This window comes from Diadema setosum, chromosome 15 (genome assembly GCF_964275005.1).
Source record: "Diadema setosum chromosome 15, eeDiaSeto1, whole genome shotgun sequence".
In the NCBI taxonomy this organism is placed as follows: Eukaryota; Metazoa; Echinodermata; class Echinoidea; order Diadematoida; family Diadematidae; genus Diadema; species Diadema setosum.
The window spans coordinates 22927589-22949825 of record NC_092699.1 but is presented as its reverse complement, the minus strand read 5'-3'; the positions used below and the strand labels follow the sequence as shown (position 1 = coordinate 22949825).

Genomic DNA, 22237 nt, shown 5'->3' with positions numbered 1-22237 from the left:
ATGTATTCTCCTGATAGTGCTGCTTTCACTCGATCAACATTTTTATTCGTGTTTTGGTTTCCGTAAAGGCCGTCGGAACGTGCTGGGATATTTCAACTCTAGATCGTAGAGAGTTCAAAAATTAAGAATTAAGACAAGGTTGTACATAGTATGAGCCGAGTAGTTCTGAAACAATTGCGACTTTTGTTCTGCCCGCAAGTTCTTTACAACAAAATGTATAATCTTTATAACCTCCATGTTTTTTTTTCTCTTCTCTACTTTATCATTATCTCCACAAGAATGTAAATAAAAAGAAATGTTTTCCTATAATAGTATAAACTTCGCCCGAATTCTTCACGTAAATGAAGCAACTTCAACTCTGTTTTCTGTTACAGGGTCAACGAACTTTTTTCTTGAATATTTTTGTGTTACTCTTTTCTTTTCTTTGTTTTTGTTTTAAGTGATATGTTCGTGTGAAAAGAGTAGAATCACATGCTCAAACTGTTTGAATGCTGACCAGATTATCCGTTGTGTTTGGACCGGTGATGTTACCAAGACATGTGTTGCTTTTATATTTGATATCAGTGCACAAGGATATACACGATCGATCGCTGTATTGCTGTGGCAAGTGATTTTCACATGCCTGTTGGAACCTTTTTGCCTTAATTATGTCGTGAGTCAGAAACTAGTTTTCTAGCGTAGTTAAATAACTCGATTGATTCAGTTATTGTTATTGTTATTGTTCATTTTCCATCTGTGAAGATGGCTGGTTACGGGGCTGGTTACGCGGGATACAACATGAAGTCTCCTCGATTGGCTTTATTGTGGAGAATGTTCACGTCCTACACTATTAACGGTGAGAGTAGTGACGCATAAACATAGGATATTTGAGCGACATTAGACTGATAGGAAAGAGAGCTGACACCGCAGGAACGAATATTTTGTCTTCTTACAGGGAGCATCATTAAAAGTAGGTCACATGACATGGCTGATAATTCTGGCAGTGTCTGGTGTTGCTTCACTGTGTTGTTTACAAACAAGAGACCTCAGTTATATGTACTGATGATGCAAAGTAATGAGTTTGAAAAAAAAAAAGAGAAAGATATCGTTATCTCGAGTAGTGTCGAGAAGAACCAAAGCAAGACAAGAACGGAGTTAAATGAAAGAAAGATATCATTCAGAGGGGTGAAGGTTCAGGTGTGAGTTTCTTCAATTTGTCTCCTTCTACATATTGAATTTGTTAAGATCGCAACTTCTGATCTGTAAATTAATTTACAGATCAGCAGTTGCGATCTTAACAAATTCAATTTGTAGAAGGAAACAAATTGAAGAAACTCACACCTGAAGAACGGAGTTGTTGGTTTGTTTGTTTGTTTTGTTTTTTTCAGGGAGTTGTTATCAAACGGAAATTGTACATGTTTGTGAAAGAATTGGACAAACTGTTAAGGAAGCTTTCAAGCTTTTGGTTAATTCATGTGCTACGCTTTCTGGATGTTTTCTTTCCATAAGGCAAATATAGAAGGAATTTTAAAAGTCATAATCTTTGGAATTTGAAATCATAATCCTTATGACAGATGCACATTCTTTTGACCTCTTACGTTTTTCAAATAAAGCAATCCTTAGGTTTCCATGCCATGTGGATTTGAGTAGTTAGGTCAAGTGTTCTTTCGATATCCAACACAATGATTATTTTATCAAATTATTATTATTATTATTATCATTATTATCATTATTATTATTATTATTATTATTATTATTATTATTATTATTATTATTATTATTATTATTATTATTATTATTATTATTATTATTATTATTATTATTATTATTATTATTATTATTATTATTATTATTATTATTATTATTATTATTATTATTATTATTATTATTATTATTATTATTTGTTAACTATCAGCGTTCCGATACTGTGGCGTTACGCATTAGGCATTATTATAGAGTTTCTACCGTAAGAGGGCAGGCGGCACATTTGGACCTAAACCAAAATACAACTTTTGAGTGCATTGTTGTACGACTTTCCTAAAACTTACTGTGTGTTCTAATTTGTCTGAATCCTTGTTAGTATAAAAAATCTCTTTACATGTCATACTAGCGGCATCGTAGTCACGTGACAAAGAAAGCTATTCTAAAAGGTTTGAATGTGATGCTGCTGCTGTTGATATGACATACACAGTACTTATGTTGGTATTGCATTCAATTTCTACCTACAGTGGGTTGCATAACAAAACTCCATGAGACTAAGTAAAATTACTTTTTTTCTTCTATTTTTTTTTTTAATTGGTTTCTGTCATATTGGGGATATCAAAACAACAGAATAAAAGAATCATTGAACTTTGGGGATAGAAAAAAATCCTTCACTGTGACAAATGTTTATCATATTTGAGAGTTCTTCAAAACGAAGCTCCACTGCACAGCATACACTGTACATGTAATTGTCTGATTGGGCATAAATATTGATTCGGTGAACTGTGACATTACTTGTTTCGCTGTTCTTATTCATTCTAGCTTGCACTTTGGCAGGCGTCAGAGAAATATGCAACATTCAAGCAGTGGATTTGTCTCAGATATCCACTGGAAAGATTAGGGAACACTCCTGGGAATCTCTTTGAATAACACAATGGAAGTCTCTGTGTGTTTGTTTATATACCGTACATGTGTACACACATACATTTATATAAAAGTATGATGATGATGATGATGATGATGATGATGATGATGATGATGATGATGATGATGATGATGATGATGATCCACAGAATTTGTAAAGCATACCAATAACCATTATATCTTTTTAAGATACATTTATACATGTATATATTATGTTTGTAAACATAGGGGCTCATTTGCCATCTCTTCACATAACACAACAGAATTCTGTGTGCATGTTGTGTGTATGTGTGTATTTGCTTTTTATATATATTTACACACATACATTTATATGATATAAATATATACATTGTATGTGCTATTATACTTTATATTGCATGTGTTACCAAAGGCAAGAAAACATTTTTTCTAAACCCCGATGGTCCTGATGTTGGGTATAACAGCAAAGCAAAGAATATCCCCACAAAGAATGAAAAATGACACAAGCTGATAGAACAACCCACTCCACATGCCTTCCAATCACAACCGCAACAGAGAAAACAAAATAAATGCAGACCATAAATACACAAGACAAGAGTCACAGATTAACCATATACTTGCCCCAATTTAATGATATACAAGCTAACTTACACCAATTAGTTTTTTTGTTACATTGTAGCATTATACACATACATGGTTCATTAGTCATGATGATCACATTTGGCAATTGCTAGTATATCAAGCAATACGCCTGTCCATTTCCATGCGAATACCAACAAATCAACCTTAATCATTATTTGCACATTATCTAATCTATGCGTCTTTTTTTTTTTTTTTTAGTGTGTGTAAAATATATTTGCGCAACTTTCGCCCTAAATTCTATAGAGCTAAAAACAGTAAAAGTTCTCCCGCTTCTAGAATGTGCAAAATATCAAGTTTGGGATGGAACAAACAAAAAATCTACAACACTGGATTAAAACGCAGCAGGAGTTTGTACACAAGATGTAACAAATTGGCATGGATACAAACATACTTTTACAAAGTCACAATAGTGCATCATTTATGTTGGAACTAAGTAGTCAAACATACTGAAGCATTTTGTATACAACACCATTCAAAGATCGTCTGCATAATTACAGCTATACAGTACATTGATTCCATAATATACAGCAGTAATACACAACCAAAAATGAAATGAGAAACTTTATACTTAAATTCATGTAATTAGACATCCACATACAGAATAATTTTATGCTGTACAGCCACGAGTAGTCCAGTCCACTTTGTGTTGCTCGAGTCACGAGCACAAAATAAGACCATGATGATGATTCAGCATATTTTGTTTACAAGTCACATGAAAGCAACGGAATCCCCAATTCACTGAGAGTCAACTATAGAATTGTACCCATAAAATTCTCACAACAGGCAAAACGAATGTACGTTTCAGTGATGGTCAATTAACAAACAAACAAAAAAGAAAAGAGGTAATTCCACTGGAGCTGAGGAAATACATCGAGGGATGCAAATTTCCATCGCCCAATTGAGTTGATGTTTGTGTTTCAACTGCGCATGAGGAACAACAAAAACTTCATGGAGCATTGAACTTTAACCCTCTCAGCCTCAGCAAAGGGGAGCTGCCAGCATGGAGGGGTGATGATTGCCTATCTCTATAATCATTGGGTGAGAATTCCCTCCAGCTCCACGTGTTTTGCAATCAAACCGCAGCTGTGTGATGTTTCCTTTTAACAGACAAATTTATCTTTGTACATACACATAACAACCCCCGGCTGCTAGAAGGTAAACTTGATACCACAGAGAGTCCCCTTTATATTTCTGATCTAAAAGATGGGCTCAAGTGTGGAAAAGAACACTCACAAATTGAAGCGAACTTTATACAGGAGACTCCTCTCTGTTTGTGGTTTTGATTCTTTTTTTTTGGGGGGGGGGAGTGGAAAGGTAGGGGCAAGGGGAAATGAATTATGATTCTGATTACTATTACTATTATTATTTCTTTTACTTAGAAATGCACTTTGCTAGCATCCCTCAAACAGATTCCCTCGAGGGAATTCCAACTTCAAACCAAATCAAGAACACACCTTATCAAGCGGTAAGGAAATTTCATATTTTATGACATGAAAAAGTCAAGAAATTGTCAAGGGGGGAAAACTGACAACACAAAAGTGATGCCTTTGCGAATCTACTCTTGATTACATCAAGTCTTTGCATATTTTACATGCAAGTAATACATTCCAACAGCCATATTATCATGTGCTCTGATCAATGAAGAGAGGGCTCTCTACCTCCGAATTACCAGCAAACAAAGCAGTCTTATATTAACAGACGGGCAATTCTTAAAATTGAAGTGAGTGATCTTTAAATCAATTCCTTGCAGCCACAAGGTTGGCTTTTTTAATGATGAAACGCTTAACTTCTCGGAGGGAACGAGAGAGTAGTTGAAACAGTTGGCAGTGTACCTCCAAGGGGTCAAATTACCTGACAATATTCCCGGCCAAAAATAGATCATCACTGTCTAGCAACACATGAGGTATTTTTGTTGTCTTGTGCGATTGAGATGCTGTTTCCAAAACATTCACATAAACCAGACAGAGCATGAGAAACATGTTTACACACTGAAATAGAGCCAGAGTCAGAAAGGGCATCACAACAGTTGCATTCCTACATGCAACACGGCCTTTGTTTCTTGCTCAAGCCATGTCGTCAGAAGTCTGCCTCAAATTTGTCAAAGAAAAGAGAAGAAGGCCACATCTGTGCTGCTTAACCCGTTGAGGAGGGGCTGATTTTGCTACAACACTCATTCCCCTTAGTATACTAAGGACTCATCTTCAACGGGTTAAAAATGTTTTCCACACAGTGATTTGAGGATGATTCTATAAATCCTGACAGGGTTGTGTTCTATTGGCAATCAAGTAGGTAGTATAATGCACTTTGTGAGTAACATCAACCAATGCACCTTTCACACAAAAATGTAATCAGGATTGGGAATCTATGTCTGAATGTGCAGTCATATTGCCTAAGGGCCTGCAAAATGACACACTGAACAGACATTCCAAAACATTACACACAGATACACATCAACATCAATATATCTCTCCGGTTGGGTATTAAATCCAAATTTCCTGTAGTGATACAAATTTCTTGCAGCAAAGGGTAGACACCTAGAGATCTCAAAGCCAGTGATTATTAAACATTAACTTGAAGAAAAGTGAACTGGTTCAAGATTTCGTATCTTCCATCAAAATGTCCTCAAAGGGAGGGTAAATACATCATCAAAGTTGTATTGATTCACAATTATTATATACTGACACAGAAAATTTATCAAAAAGAGCTAGGACATCATTTCCCAACACTTAGTCAAAGTTTACAAATTCTTGGCATTTCATCTGGATCATTTTGCAGTGTAAGAGATTAGGCAGTTTATATGGACACGCATGTAACATCTATGATGAAGGATCTCAAAATTCTTTTCCTCGATTCCAGGAATATTGTACAAATAGCTCCCTCTATGAGCAAGGAACTGCAGATTCATTTTGTAATGGAGTGTAGCCGCATTGTATACCATCATTTTCTGCTCTCTCTTACCTTCAAAACATTTTTATCTCAAAAATCCTACACATTTCATTGGGGATGAGGAAGGCGAGGTTAGACAGAATTTGTTATAAAATCTATATGCCATCCAACTGCAATGCAGACTTGACTCTTTACATCTTACTGGCAAATAAGGCAATGAACAAATAACAGTGTATCTGACTTCTTTGAAAAAAAAAATCCAAAACTTCTCACTTACATTGTTACTCTCCTTATATGATACATGATCATAAATCTATCTAAATGAAATGTAATAGGGAAAAACATAATTACAGCAATTGAATGCATAGTACTTCTAAACAAAATAAAATCTCAATGCTTGTTGAATTCCTAAGGGCAATGAAAATATGCTATACATAGAAAATAAAGAATATATATTACATTGTACCTAGGTAAACAAAGTGAACACAGACATTCTACACAAAATTTGCTCTACGAGGAGAGAATAGATTGTACCTTGATCAAATTGAAAAATAATATATAGATCATACCAGAATATGACAATGCTACAGATTAAAAACACAGGATGTCATAAATTTGTCATCTTACAGCAAGAATGTACAAGTACAACACGATCATCATTACAATAGTATAATTTGACATTTCTTCACATGGTTAACATTCCATAACTAAACATTTCCATCTAAAAAATAAAATAACGACAACACATGATCACTCTACTCCTACGCAATGTTTAGAGGTCAAACACCTTCTAGGTTAAACATCCCACTAAGAAGCAGTTCAACCTAGGACTCCTCCTAACCACCCACACGTCACTGGACGAACCAACACCAAAGGGGCCTGTCCATATCAATGTATACTATTTGGCACTTTATTTCCTTCACATAACAACGCATATTGAAAAAAGAACCTCTAGCACTAGTACATACAATAGGGATAAAGTTCTCAAAAAAATGTCTAAATTCACTTCACGTAAATATCCAAAGCTCTATGATACAGCCCTTCCTACTAATAAACAAAAAAAGGGGACAACACTTTGAAGAGGTTGGTGATAAAAATAGAAGAATGCATATCATTTCCTGCCACCGCCTACATTACAGCCAATGGGAGCAGACCACCAAAGTGCATTGACCCCATCTCACTGCAGCATTATGGGATCAGCAATCTCCACATCTCCTCTCCGGTCTGCAAATAGATCACAGTGCACTCACAATCATCAACACAGAAATGCACAATTGTATGAAGACAGCTCTATTCTTGGGGGATGCACTGCTTTGAGAAAAGCATTGGCTTCCATTAGAGATGCTGCATTCTATCAGCAGTAAATACAAACTGCCAAGTTGCAGAAAGCGGTTCCCTGGTGAGGTGGCATCACAAACATGGCCGTCAAACACAAGTTTTCACAAACATGGCCGCCAAACACAAGTTTTCATAGTAAAACTGTGTGCCTATTTGATGACATCAAGCGAGCCTCTTCACACTTTGATGCCTACAGTTCACAATACAGCATCATTTTGTGTGCGTGTGTGTGTCTGTGTGTGTGTCTGCTTTGCATGATACATGTACCAAGTATTCGTACAAAGGCTGTGCTGTACAAGAGTGCCTGCCTATGCATATTCATGGGAGTCTAAGGGCAACAGGAAATGTAGGAAACATTTACCGGCATCTGTAATTAATCTCCAACAAAATTAAGCAGTCCCGAATTTGTGAGAAACGACACTATCAAAAAAAGAAAATATAAACGTGAGGAAAATCTGCACAAAATAAAGGTGAGTGCTTGATCGAAACACATCAAAATCAGACAGAATGTACGTACGTGTACAGACATTCATTCTACATGATAGGAATAGTTGTAGCAGTGTTCTCATCAAGAGAGCAGAGTGTGAGCTGATATTGCAACTATTACAGACACGCATTCTTCATTGAGACAGGCAAATTTCACTGAGAAGCCGTATGTCCCCACAGAGTTTGAATTCATGCTTTGTCTTCAGCACTGCCTTCTGTCCAAAGCTTCAACTGTGATTAGACACTGGCGATGCACCAGTCTCCTTCCCCCTAGACTGTCCCTTTAAAGACCTGGGGGTGTTTCATCAACGTTTGTCAGTGCTGACAATCACCATAGTAACAGTCAGTGACCAGAGCATCTCATCCAATCAAAACCAAGGATTTTGCTGAAATTGTCAGCGCTGACAAACGTTGATGAAACACCCCCCTGATAGCATGGGGATACCACAGAGTGGAAAGGCTGGCCCAGTCTGGATACATGCGAGAATCCTCGTAACAAATTGTGTAGTAGCTTTATCACTGATCTTGTGTCATTACACACACAGTAAAGAATCTTTACTGGAGTCAAACGTTACCGATGAGCAGCGTACGCTTTGATGCACATATTTGCTGACCGAGGCTATTCATGGCTTTCGAATGTACCCCGGAGGGCAGCAAAGGAATTGGGCCACCCATGAAACCCCACGCTACCGGGTCTTTATTGTCTTGCATTCTCTGCATTCAAGATTCTAGTGCAAGAACTTCTTTTGCGTCATCCTCGCTTCTGTAAAGATAAACACTTGTGTCTGTTGTAATTACTAAAAAAAAAAAAAAATAATGTGAAGAAAGCAAATTAGTGGTGAGAAATTGATTCACACTAAGTAAAATACAGAAGGAGAAACCCCTTACCTATAACTTGTATCAGTCTCTGCATGGTCTGCTTTGTTATTTCTTAACAAGTATTCAGCCATATGCCTTTGTAACAGTGCATTTACACAAAACTACAGCTAAACAGTGTACACAACTTTCTCTTCTACATCACAAAAAAATCAATAGGTGCCCCAAATACGACCAAAAATCAAGAACGCCCAAATTTCATCATCAGAAATAAAACACATAGGAGTGAAAGGTAATTAAACAGAGTGGAATAGAATGAAATAGACGAAACAGAAGTCGTATCCTCTTCAAACTTAATACATGTGTACATACATCAGCGGAAGCTTAACATGAATTTGGTCACGGCAACTTAATAATAATCAAGTATATGATACAATCCTAAATAAAATAAAAGAACAAAAACAAATATGCACTTGATATCAATGCATCAAGCCTAGAAATTTAGTCAATTACAAGCATAACGTATATATATGCATTCGGAGTACACATGTAGCTGTGTAGAGAAGATACATTGTATATCTGACTCCCACAGGTTTTCCTACCACAAATATTGGATTTTAGGCACTAACATAATCTACATAATACACTTGTTAGCTACAATAATCAGCACCATGCTCGCAATTCTGCACTTGGCAGTATGGTTCCCCTCTCCCCTTCAATATACATGTAGTCTGACAAACCATCCAAATTCATTCAAATCAAATGAATATGGTTGATTGCTGTAACCATACTGTACATCAATATCACTCAAAGAAATTGCCTCGGTAAATCAAATTTGTGCAATTCATATACCTTCTAATACACACAGACACACTTGTTACACTTTGTGAATTAAGTATGTTATCATTTACCCCCCCCCCCCCCCCCTTCCCTCCAAAAAAAAAAAAAAAAAAAATGATTTGTATGGACCCAATCACCCCAACCCTTTATTGTTTTAACAGGTTTTCGGTGTTCTGTTGTTTAAATCTCCCAATACCCTATTTAGAGCTGGTTTCAACTGTGTCACATGGGGCTTGACAAACAGCCTCTGAAGGGAAAAATAAAACAAAACAAAAAACCAAACAGGAAAGGACACACAGGATAAATGCAATTATTGATTTCTTCCATTAAGAAAAAGAACACACAGGATTTACCTAAAACATCATTTCAAGGTGTTTTGTCCTAATTCGTTGCCATGCAGGAATTGTACATGAATACATACTATCATCATGTATTATCTCCATCCCCATTGGCATTGCATTCAGAGCGCAAAGGTTTCTGGACCTGTGTGACAAGTTTTGTGCAATTTTGGCTAGCAATATGGATCATTTATGCTCACATTTACAGCAGTATCATTCACTTTAAACATTGAACATTCTTAGTTTTCTACAAGTGACACATTACAAATAAAAGACATGGTCATCTTTTAAAAATACAAGTTGGCTCGAATATAAACAGATCTAAATGCTAGGTCAAATTTACAGGAATGCCAATGTACACATCTTTTAGATCTTACCTAGTTACAACTTTTAAATCTATCAAAAATGCATTTCAGAACTTGTTCTGTTTCACAAAAAGTACAATACAGGAACAATACCAGTAAAACTTTGTACACTGTACAAGAAGACACCTTTGACACAAGAAGTACAATTTTTCAGCTATAGTTGCTACTACTTTACAAAAATAGCCCCATATGCCAATTTTAAGTATCTGTCTAAGTTTCTTTCATTGTAATTTGGTCCACATTCAGTACCCTGTTGATGGACAAAATACATATTCCTTTGCAAAAGCTGTTGGTTAGATGTGGAACAGTGCAGATTTTTTGGTGCTCACCAGACCCACATCATCCAATACCGCTGTGCAATTATCTGAAGCCATACACGAACAGCAATGCATCAACGTTTCAATGCTACGTACCTATGCTGGGCAATTATAGCTGAGCAGCATGATGCTTACCTAGTTGTCACACATTTCGCCCAGGTAGATAGCTTTGCATTGAGCTGCAGCATGCCAGTATGTCTGATTGCTGTGGCTTTCTACTGCTACCTTAGAGAAGAATGTTGTTACTTGCAGCAATACATTTGAGGACAAATTGCTGGACAATGTTGATAAAAACCAAGATGCGGACAATTAATTACACGTATTTGCTTTTTCTCTATGCTCCCATAATATACTGCAATACCAGAATTTTTTCAGTGGATCACTTTTGCAAATTTTGTGAGGAATAAAGATTTGAAAGAGATTCACATGCAAAAGTGTTTTTTTGACACAATGCATTGAATGTCGCTGTACATACGGATTGTACATAGAAAATCATTGCAACCCATTAACTATTTAATGAAATAAAGTTTTATTGAATCTCTTCCCATTCATCCTATAGTTCTTTGCAAAATGTTTACATATGAAATCTAATGTAACATTATGATCTTAACCATTCTTAGCCATCAGCTGTACATCAGTTTGTCTAGCACAGCCACGACACTCAATCTACCATGTCATAAACCAGGACCCAGGGCTGCAATGGGGGAACTACCTCTACATGCCCAAGAAGTCGGACTCTTGTGTATCCATGAGCATTCTAGCCTTCCCTATTACTCTTCCTCAATCGTAACCACCCAGAATCAAATAAACTCCAGCAAACCCACCACTTCCCATGGTGACCTGCCACCACAAAGACAGTGTTCACTACAGTTCTTCACTAACTACAGATTGGTTGACCAGCACCTCTTTTATATCATGAACAGACCTCTCACCTGTTCATTCTTATTGTGGTTGCCAGCAATAAATTGACAATTTGATCAACTATGGCATGCTGTCCTCATCTTCACAAGTTAATGATTGCAAAACATGACAACTCTACGACCAGATGTAAGGAATATGTACTTTGTCCTTCCACATAAAGTACAGCAATGTGGATGGCTCTGGGACTTGTGATAGTGACGGACCATAAAATGTGAACCTCGCTGCTGCCTCACCTGGCCATGTTATAGACCGTGGAGAGGACAGGATTGACGCCCGCTAACGGCATGGAAAGGGAGCCCGGATTGTGGAAAGGAGGGAGGGCTGAATGTATAGTGGTGGCCATGTTGTGAGCTAGACCCATAGCTTGGGTGGCCATGATGCCATTGGTGTGGTGCAGCTGGGCTGACTGTGAGTGGGGCATCGTTATGCTTGGTCCTGGCGTCTCGCTACCCTGTCTGACTTCGTGGTGAGGAGCTGGGGGCGGGGGCACGCTGTAGGAGTTGCGCTCTAAGGAGGGGTTGGAGTTGGACATGACGCTGACCGGTGGGAGGGGCATAGGGTTATCCAGGCAAGCCGTGGTTGCTGGAGTGCGGTTCGCTCGCTTCTTTTTCCGCCGCGGCTTGAACTCCGGTGGCGGGTTTGTGTGAGCCGTGCTGATGGGCGGGGTGACAGTCGTCACCGAGTTGGTTGTGTGGTTGATGATGTTGATCGTCTGGCCGACCACGTGAGGGTGCTTCTCCATGTGCTTCATCAAGTACAGCTCCTGCACGTACGACTTGCCACAAACGCCACACGAGAAGCGCTTCTCCCGCCGGTTGTTTTCGTGCGAATGCGAGTGATTCTGCAGCATCTCCAGGTCGTCAAACGCTCGGTAGCAGTCACGACACTTGTACGGCTTGTCCTTGTTGTGCCGCCTCCAGTGCTGCTGCAGGTTGGACAGCTGTGTAAAGGACTTCTCGCAGCCAGGCTGGTTGCACCTGTAGGGGCGCTCCCCTGTGTGGATCCGAGTGTGCTGCTGCAAGTGGGAGAGCTGCTTGAACGTCTTTTCACAAAAAGTACATTGGTAGGGTTTCTCATTCGTGTGCACCTTCATGTGCTGGTTCACGTACGACGTACTGGCAAAGGCCTTACCGCAATCATCGCATTTATAAGGCTTACCCTCCTTATGTGAACGAGCATGGAGCAGGACATCAGACTTACTGTAGTAGACCTGGGGGCAGATCTTGCACCGATACTCTCGCCCATCCCCCGCCATATCTTCCAGCGTGGGGCCCGGCCTCACCCGCGGCTCCCCTGTCACAGGGGAAGTCAGATGGCCCTGGCTGTTGCGGGACTTGGATCCCGGCTTCCTCCCTCGCTTACCAGAGCCGGGCCCTGATGCGGGCGGGCCAGCCTGGGTAGTCGGGGGCTGGCTGGGACCGGGCTGGCTGTGGGCGGCCTGGCTGGAGATCATGCTGGCGCTGTTACCAGAGGACTGCTGGTGGTTGTTGATTGCTTTCTCGTTTTGCTGTTGTTGCTGTTGTGCCTGCTGCTGCTGCTGCTGATGTTGCTGTTGCTGCTGTTGTTGCTGTTGAAGGAGGCCTATATTCATATCATGGGCAAGCTGTGGTGGCAAAGGCAGTGGAAACCTTTCCATTGCTTTGGCTTGTTCAAAATCTGAAAATAAGCAAGAAAACATACACAGGCAATTAGCAAGATACATGAACATATTATTATTTTTCAGCAAATTCATGTCTTAATTGTTTCAATCTCATTATTTTGGTCCCTAAAGTTGCACTCTTCCATAAATTCAAATAAAAAGGCATTGAAAATGAGAAACTCATTAAAATCACCACATGATTTATGAAATGAAAAACAGGATTTTCTACATATTATTCAACAGTTTACATCTCGCATCCAGTTCGATATGCTTGTTTACCAACCACACATGCTGTATGACCATATTTTTCAAATGCTCATGTATCTGTACAATGTCATCTTTACACAATTTGCACAATGACTGAAACAGACTTAGGCCATATGCATGGACTTTAAATTGAAAAAAAAAAAGTGCTGTTTAAAGACACATCGTTAGAAATAGTGATTTCTCATTAACGGTTACAATGCATCAACAAACACAAATAATAGCCTGCAATAGCACACACATCACACCGATGATATTCACTTTGTTTTATAAATGTCTCATTTGGTGTCTGTATTCAATTCCATTCAATTCAATTCAACTTGAACTATTCCAATCCTAGGCACATATTCTAGGCACAAAACAGTGATTCCCTTTCAAGGCTTAGTACATACAACACTCAACATTTTGCAACTCGGACCAGAAACTTGGTCCAGATACAAGTGTATGCAACAGGTGGCCTACATTGTGCAACTGCTTGTGAGCGCACAATGAACACCCACGTTTGGCACAGGATGGTATGAAGTGGGCATACCAGATTCATAAAATGTCATCTTTTCTCCACGAATCACTGGTAGAAAACTTAAGTTGATTTTAAATGCTTAAAACTGTCATGACCTTTTCACCATACGATCATGTTCTCTAGAATGATGGTTTCTTGCAATTTGCTTCTCTCTCTTTTATCAAAAGATTTTTTCTTTCTAGTCAATTATCTTTCTGTGAAAATATCACGATACCAAATTACATGTAAATATAAATGTCAAAATCCCTCCGTTATATCATTAAAAGAATCTCTTCAACATTCATATATATATGATTGGTCTGTTTATAACAGATATAATTTTAGCATTTGCTTGTGCAACCAACTAAAAAGGCTGATCATTATTTTGATTAATGATTTGATGGACAGCACTGCAAGCTTGTTGTGGCTGCTGTGAAGATATCACTACACAACAAAAGTCAAGGATTTCAATGAAGTAGTTTCATTCTTCAAAGAAAGCAATAGACCAAATACCTTACCGAACATTAACCCTTCCCAACCAGTGGTTAGATATAATGTGTAGTATAACAAAGTAGATACCAACTATTAGCCTAAAGCCAACTTTTGTGGAATAGTTTTGAGAAAGAATAAATGTACGACTGAGATCAAACTGAATTTATCTGGGAGCCCCTGCAGCTGGCAGCTTTGCTTACTGAATTGGTTCGAAAGGCATCTAATGGAGCATCTACTATGCAACTGGTGCTTTGTTACACTTGCTGGATACCAATTTGTTCATGGGTTACCCATGAACAAATTGGTATCCAGCGAGTGTAACAAAGCACCGGTTGGATAGTAAATACTCCATTAGATGCAGGGTATGTCCATGTAAAAGGGCCATTTCAGGGATGCTGTGTTATTTTCCGTTTCGAATGTGCATTATGGATTTACCCCCCAATACAATATGACCTTTTAGAAAACTTTATTGAGATATACCGGTAGCTTTGCCCCAAAATTCTTACAAACTAAGCGGACATTAGAATTTATGCCAAAATGAAAATCTTTGGGCGAATGCATGTTACACCGGTCTGGCATCTATGTACTGACACATGTAGGTCAAATAATACTTGTTCATTGAAAACCTTTTTTTTATTTATTTATTTTTTTAATTAATTGAATGGTTGCCTGATATTGATTTGAAAGATAGAGGAACTCTAAAATGCTATTGAACACCGGGTTTTATACCATTTCTAGACCTGATGGTGAACATACAGATACAATGTATGTTATGTGGACTGACCAAACTGTCACATTTTGGTCAGTCAAAGTCTCATTTCCGCAATGCCGCTATGCACCTGAGACAACAACGACGTCCTGCTGATGAATAGGCTCAATCTGTTTGCCTGAATATAGCCCAAGTTTGCCATTCTATTGTAGAAGAGTGACCTGTATCATATTTATTATTTATTTGGGTTGCACACATATGTATTTCTCTTTTCTTATTTGTCCCTTTGGAGTCACTTACTTGCCCTCTCTTGCTTCGTAGCATTGACAAGATGAGGCACTCTGATAGGAAATCTTGTAACTTGCTGCAAGGGAAGACACAAAAATATAAACACGAAACAAGTTAATTTTATGACAGATAATACACTCACTTGGCTAATACTGCCATCTGAACAGTGCTTTTTGGCCACATATGATTTATACATATTATTTATGAAGTCCATTTTAGTTAATTTTACTTTTACAGGATGATACCCAAAACCCTCTCATAGAAAACAGATATGGCCACATATGATTTATATGAAGTCCACTTCAGTTAATTTTACTTTAACAACATACAAGTATGCAAGATATCCAAAACTCTAAGAGAAAACAAACAGAAGTTCATGGAAGATTTTCATAATAGGCAGCTTGGATACAATATGTCTTGTGGTTTTTACAAATCATTCTGATGTTGGCATCTTGAGAATATGTTGAGGGCTTGCAACTTAAATGTATCCTGAAGTACAAGTTGTACACTGCCCGTAATTTGAGACGGCATGATGGGGTAAATTATGGCATTACATTGAACAGAAGACACACACACACACACAAATTACCACACTTGTAGGTTTGCCTCTCATATCATGACATCAATCCCTACAAAAACATCATGAATGGCATATCCATCAGCATGTGATGGATAGGTAACATGAAAATTACTGTGAAGTTGAAGACCAAGGTATTGTTAAACAGAATCCAACTTGTGCTACTCTAAAACCAAAAATTTGCATCCTGCCTAGCACACACATAATGTAGTACCTTAGCATTTATGGATAAGATGTTACACAGGTCCCTTTGATTTTGTTTGCTTGCTAAAGGCAGGCCTGGGAGAGAAGCCATACTCTAAAATGAATATATCATATAGACTGCCATTTTTTAAAAACAAATCCATCATTTCTAATAAATTTCAGACAACACCTCTAGTAATACACACCATGGCCCAAATTCACGAAGGTGGTACAATTGAAAACCTGGTTTAAACCATGGACAAAGACCGTAGTTTTTTATGGGGCGTCAAGTGTCGCATGGCCTATTTCGTTACAAAATCAGTCATTTCGTCGACGTAATGTTAACATTTTGTTGACGAAATCGATGAAATGACTGATTTTGTAACGACATACATGTAGGCCATGTGACACTTGGTACCCCATACAAAACTATGGTCTTTGTCCATGGTTTAAACCATGGTTACAATTGTACCACCTTCGTGAATTCGGGCCATTTAGACTGAATGAGCTATACAGGGTGTTCACACACACATCTCGGCTGTGAATTCAGTGAATGTACATGTTGCACAATGCAATGCTCTGCTTTAAAACTTGTGTTAGAAAGTTTCAATGGAAATGCATGCAAACTTGCAAACAGTTACGATCAAGCAGCTGTGTGCACATGCTATAAAATACAATGTCATACAAGACACATGCCAGTCCGAAAGTGTAGAGAACTGTGATGCTAAAAAATGTAACAGTTGGATCAATTTTAGATGTTGTGAAAATGACTTTCTTACTCATAGTGTACCATGATGCAAAATGACAAATTTTAGTGTAGAGTAACCATGTCAATGACGTCCCATAGGTTTAGAGCACTTTAAAGGTGGCCGCTCTCATTTGTGTGTCTTTGTTCGTAGGCATTTGGGTTGCGGAGTGTGCAAATGTGTGTATTTCGCTGCCTGGCTCATGTATTCCCTGTTGAACTAAATTTTGTTGTTTCTTTGTATTGTTTTGTTTTGGGTTTTTTTCTCCACATTACAACTAATTTATCTCTACCCATGCACGTAAAAGTGAAACTTACTTCATTCTTCAGTGATGAAAGGCAGACAATGCAAGAAATGTTTCAGGTTTTATGGGTATTTACAACTGGTGTGTACAACTGAGGTGTGCTTCTTAATCTGACCCTAATTGGAACGAACCAAAAGAAGAAAAAAGAAATCGAAGCCATCTCCTCACTTTTCTCTTAGAACACCTCTATTGGCTCAGTATCACACCCATTCAGCTACTTGTGTCATTTCTGACAGCAAGTTTGTCTATTTAGACTGATATTACAGAGAATGCTACATTGGCTCTGTGTTGAAGAATGTAAGTACAAGTTGTAATTGTAAAGACAAAATGAAATGTCACTTGCATCGATCAAGCATGTCTGGATCATCTTTAGTGGCTCACTGTGACTGACCCCCCCCCCCCCCCCCCCCATCTCACTACCAGCTGAAGACAGTAACACCTACTGGGTACTACCTACGAAGTCTCGCTCACGAAGAAGTTGGTAGAATGCATTACTTTCGGGTGGTGAACTCACAAGTCAGTATTTGGGGAATTGGCAGTACAGCTCTGAAATGGGGACGATGAAACCCCACCGGGGCTCACGTTTAAACAACATACCTCCATTTGGTCCCGAGCCCATATGTATGCAGTCTCAAGGTTGGCTGGAAGTGAGGATGCCATACTGATTTCACTCATTCTTCACATCTATCTGGTTGGTCGACTCGTTTTGCTTGTGGGCTGAACGGGGGGGTAGACCGGGAGTTAGGATACGTGGCTGCAACCAGGTCCCTCTCATATGTGATCGCGCATTGTCGTCGCTACTTTTCATGCAAATTTGTTAAAGTTTCTACAAGATAAACATAAAAGGAACTGACATCAATAATCATCACCTCCACACCAGAGGTGCAATATAAAGTTTTAGGGGTGGGGACAAGTGGCTCCAAACAAAAAGTTGCTAAGTGTCATGTACACTTTTATTTGTGCAGAACACTCCCTGTCAAAACAAAAACAAAAACAAAAACAAAAAAACATAACATGGAATTTGTGACAGCTTGTATTTACAACAATATACCTTGCAATAACCTGCCACATTCCCATTTCTTGTCATCAACAACATTATAGAAAGCTATGTCTACATTATATGTGCATATATCTCTGTCACTAGGTCACATGGGTCCTGGAAAAGACTTGCATCTATTTACAGTTTACCCTTCATGGACAAATTACATATTTATATTGTGTATTCATGGAATTTAGATGTGCAGAATGTACTCAAAACATTTACTGTGTGTAACAGACTTTGAAAATTATCAGATAAAGAGATTTTATACAGTTGTCTGCCATTGAATTAAGAATGAAGACAAAATTCAGCTATTAGTACAATTTAAGGCAAACAAAACTCAATTAGTCTCGATTTCTTTTCTGTTTTGCAAAATGCAAAAAGCATGCAAAAATCATAGCTTTCATCTTTCCAAGATTCACTATGTAAATGCACAAAACAAGGACCATCTACTCCAAGACATTGCACGACTGTCATGCATGCTTCAACATTTTCAGTACTCTTGTGCTTGAAATGAGTAAGGCAGTGCGCGGATGTTGTTAGAGAAGAACTGAAAGCTTATGCAGGCTGTATTTTGAGTATGAAAGATGACAGATTGAAGATGAGTAGCAAATTGTCTTTAAAGTAAGCTACATGTATGATAACGCCTCTGTTTAAAAAAGAAAAAGAAAAAAAAAAAGACATACCAAGTGGTAGGTACAAGTCACTAGCACAAGGGGAAAGTACATTATAAGCAGCACATTCGGACAATGCATGACAGGTGTTGTTGTTATAAATGTAGAATGACAATTGATATACACTCATCATCCATCAATCACAAAATTATTCACCCAAGTTTCTGACAAGTCAAAAATGTAGTATGTGTACATTATACAACAGCAACTTCACACAGTCATTCTCTTCATGATCAGTGAAAAGATACCACATAGGAGCATTTTCTACTTTCTTCATGATACGGGACCTGAAATCTATGTAATATGATATTCTAGGGTCAATCATACTCCTACAGCAATATCTAAAACAAACTTTAGCCAGCATACATTGTAACAGTGCAAGGCAAGAAAATATTCAGTATGATGTCAATTCTCATGAACATATAAAATGTAAACATTGACAAATCATTTGTACTTTGGGATACTAATGCAAAAATGAAAGCATCCATATATAATAAGATTTGTTTTGTGTTTATCTACATGAATTCAGTTGTGCTAATTATTATTTCCATGTTGGCAGGAAGTGCAATAAAAAAAGAAAAGAGCAATTTCTGTCTTAACTACTACTAAAAACATCTCATTACACCTACATTGTAGAGCAAGAGGGAAGCCTACCATGCCAGTGACCTAGGCCAAGCCATGAACATTTTAGCCAAAACAATTTGTAGCCTACAATTGTCTACCATACATGAATAAAATCATGTCCATGCATTGTCTCTAGATACAACACAGTGTACATTGTACTTGTACCTGCAGAGTTTTTGTGTTATCAAAAATACTCCATCTAGTCAAACCTGTCTACAGAGACCATCATGTATGTACAATTGTAAGGGAGATGAAAAAAAGGGGTCAATATACATAGGTGGCCGCTCTAGACAGGGTCTTAACATGGCTTTTTTTTTGTGGGGGGGGGGGGGGGTAGACATTGTTCTTAGTGGCTGTATTATAGCAGGTGGACGCTAAGGTACATGTAGGTTTATTTCAAAAACAGAAAAATTACAAGCAAGGAATGCCATTATAGTACACGTATGAACTGCAAAATTGCCAGGTACTACACTATAATGGCATAAAAATGTGTGTTTTTTACTTGAGAAACTTGAGATGCCTACACTTACAGGCTACATCTATTATTTCCTTCTTGAAAATGCATTACCAGTAGTTGGTGTAGGGCTGAGATCTATACCATTTAGAATTTAAAGGGATAGCACAGTTTCAGCTGAGACAGGACTTCAGGTTTCCAACATTTTTTAATGATTTTTAAGACAATGGGAAACCCGTATGAAATACGAAAGAACATATAAATTCTAAAAGGAATGCAAAGTTCATTTGATGAAAATTGGTTTTGAAATGGCAGAGATCCCAAAGTGATCCTATTAACAGGTGGGACCCATCTTTTATTAGATCCTTTTACTTTGTTTCTGGATATCTCAGACATTGCAAAACTGATTTTCATCAAATAAAGTTCGAATTCCTCATTATATGCTCTTTACACATTACATAAAGTTTTTAAGTTAACATAAGTAGAAACCTACAGAGCATCTCGCTTAAAAAAAAAAAAAAAATAAATAAATAAATAAATAAAAGCTGAAATCTCACCTTAACCAATTACTACAATGTAAATCATGATCCCTTTAGGCAATACAAAAGGCTATGACTGGTCTATGAGAAATAGCTTCAGCTTTGCTGGAAATCTAGCAAATATAAAATTTATCTCCACTTACATAAATATTGGCGTGTATGTCTATGCAAACTTTAAAATCAAAAACAGAAAGACATTTTCACTGGCCAAACTTGAGACTGAGTGACAGACACTCGACAGTCCTGTCAAGGTAAATTTCCATTCCAGTACATTCGGTTGTCACATTTTGTTACATAGCATTAGCCTAGGTCTAGACTCTATTTTCAAAGTTTCATTTTTCATCACCGACTTTCAAATTAGAAATGTTGAGTTGATATAAAATACTTGGCATGACACAAGATGTTCGCAATACCAATACCGCACAGTTCGGACTTCTTCTGGATCTACAAAGTACAATTACAATCAAGATCTAAAATTCCCTTAACATTCACTTCTAGATCTTGATGTCTAGTCATTTTATAAATTTGAACCCTGATATGACAATGATTGTAAATGATCTATAAATAGTGTATAAGTTAGCCGTGTACACCAGACCCCAGGCCGTGGCCGTGAACAACATGCAGGTTGTGTGTGCATCCCATGTGTTTGTAGCCCCCCTAGCTCAAACGGCTCAGGTACATGGACTCTAGTTTGGGCAGTACACCACCAATTGTCTGGGTTGGCATGTCGGGGGTCTGTGGTCGTCTAGAATGTGCATTCAAATGATTTCTTTAGTGGCAACAGCTAACGCTTCCAATTGTGTCACTAACAGAAAGCCAAGAGATAATACATATAATCGCGCATCCATTCGTGTTTATTTATTTGGCAGAGGAAAGCGGACTTCTAGTCTGCCACCGGTTTTCGTGACGGATCAGAAGGAAAAAAATCGTGATTAACGCACCGTACACTCAACACGCAGTGGACGTAGACACACAAATCACGATACACACTCGTACAGTTCATACAGGTTGGTAAACACACACACACAGCACAGGCGCGACATGGGTTTAACATGCAATACACAGAGGCAAGCGTTCGCCACCGAGGAAAAAAAAAAAATCGAGAGTAACGGGCCCGACAGTGGCCTCAACTTTCACAGTTTGCTCCAAAATACTAAGCTCACTATTCGTTAAACTATGTGAAAGAAAATCAACGGAAAATAACGGTGAATTGCAACGAGAATCAATCAAAATCTCCAAATGATAAATCTAAAATTTTACCTGATTTTTCGTTGTTTTAGGCCTTCATTTTCTTTCCTTGTTAGTTGTACATGTCTTGACAACTTCAATATTTGCAAAATTTTAAGATCAACGGCTACCATTAAATATATTAATTTCAAAATAAAAATAAATTTTATAGTTAAAAATGATAAATTTTGTATTTTAAAAAGCTTTTAAAACAATAGAAATTAACATCTCATGTACTCTTTTCAAATTGACATCATAAATAAACATAAATACAGCTATCCTTTTTTCTATCAACTTCACTGTACTGATGTATTGCCACGCCAGTGTCGATATCTTGAAAAATGGTTCACCAGTCCACTGCATGCGATGCGCCCCTCACAGTTCGTTCATCCTGTAGACATTGCAGTGTGTGTGAAGCGAAGGTGGGCCTTTCTCAATGAATGCGCA

The 22237-nt window shown here is 38.0% G+C and overlaps 1 protein-coding gene across 1 annotated transcript; it reads right to left on the bottom strand.

The window, feature by feature from the left end:
* Window positions 1-11689: 11689 nt before the first annotated feature.
* Window positions 11690-21864, bottom strand: LOC140239350 (uncharacterized). The gene is made up of 4 exons (XM_072319226.1): window positions 21824-21864; window positions 17831-18059; window positions 15436-15499; window positions 11690-13188 (listed from the first exon to the last, which is right to left on the bottom strand). The coding sequence occupies exons 2-4, from the start codon at window positions 17906-17908 to the stop codon at window positions 11762-11764; spliced, it is 1569 nt and encodes a 522-aa protein (XP_072175327.1). The 5' UTR covers window positions 17909-18059; window positions 21824-21864; the 3' UTR covers window positions 11690-11761.
* Window positions 21865-22237: the final 373 nt, after the last annotated feature.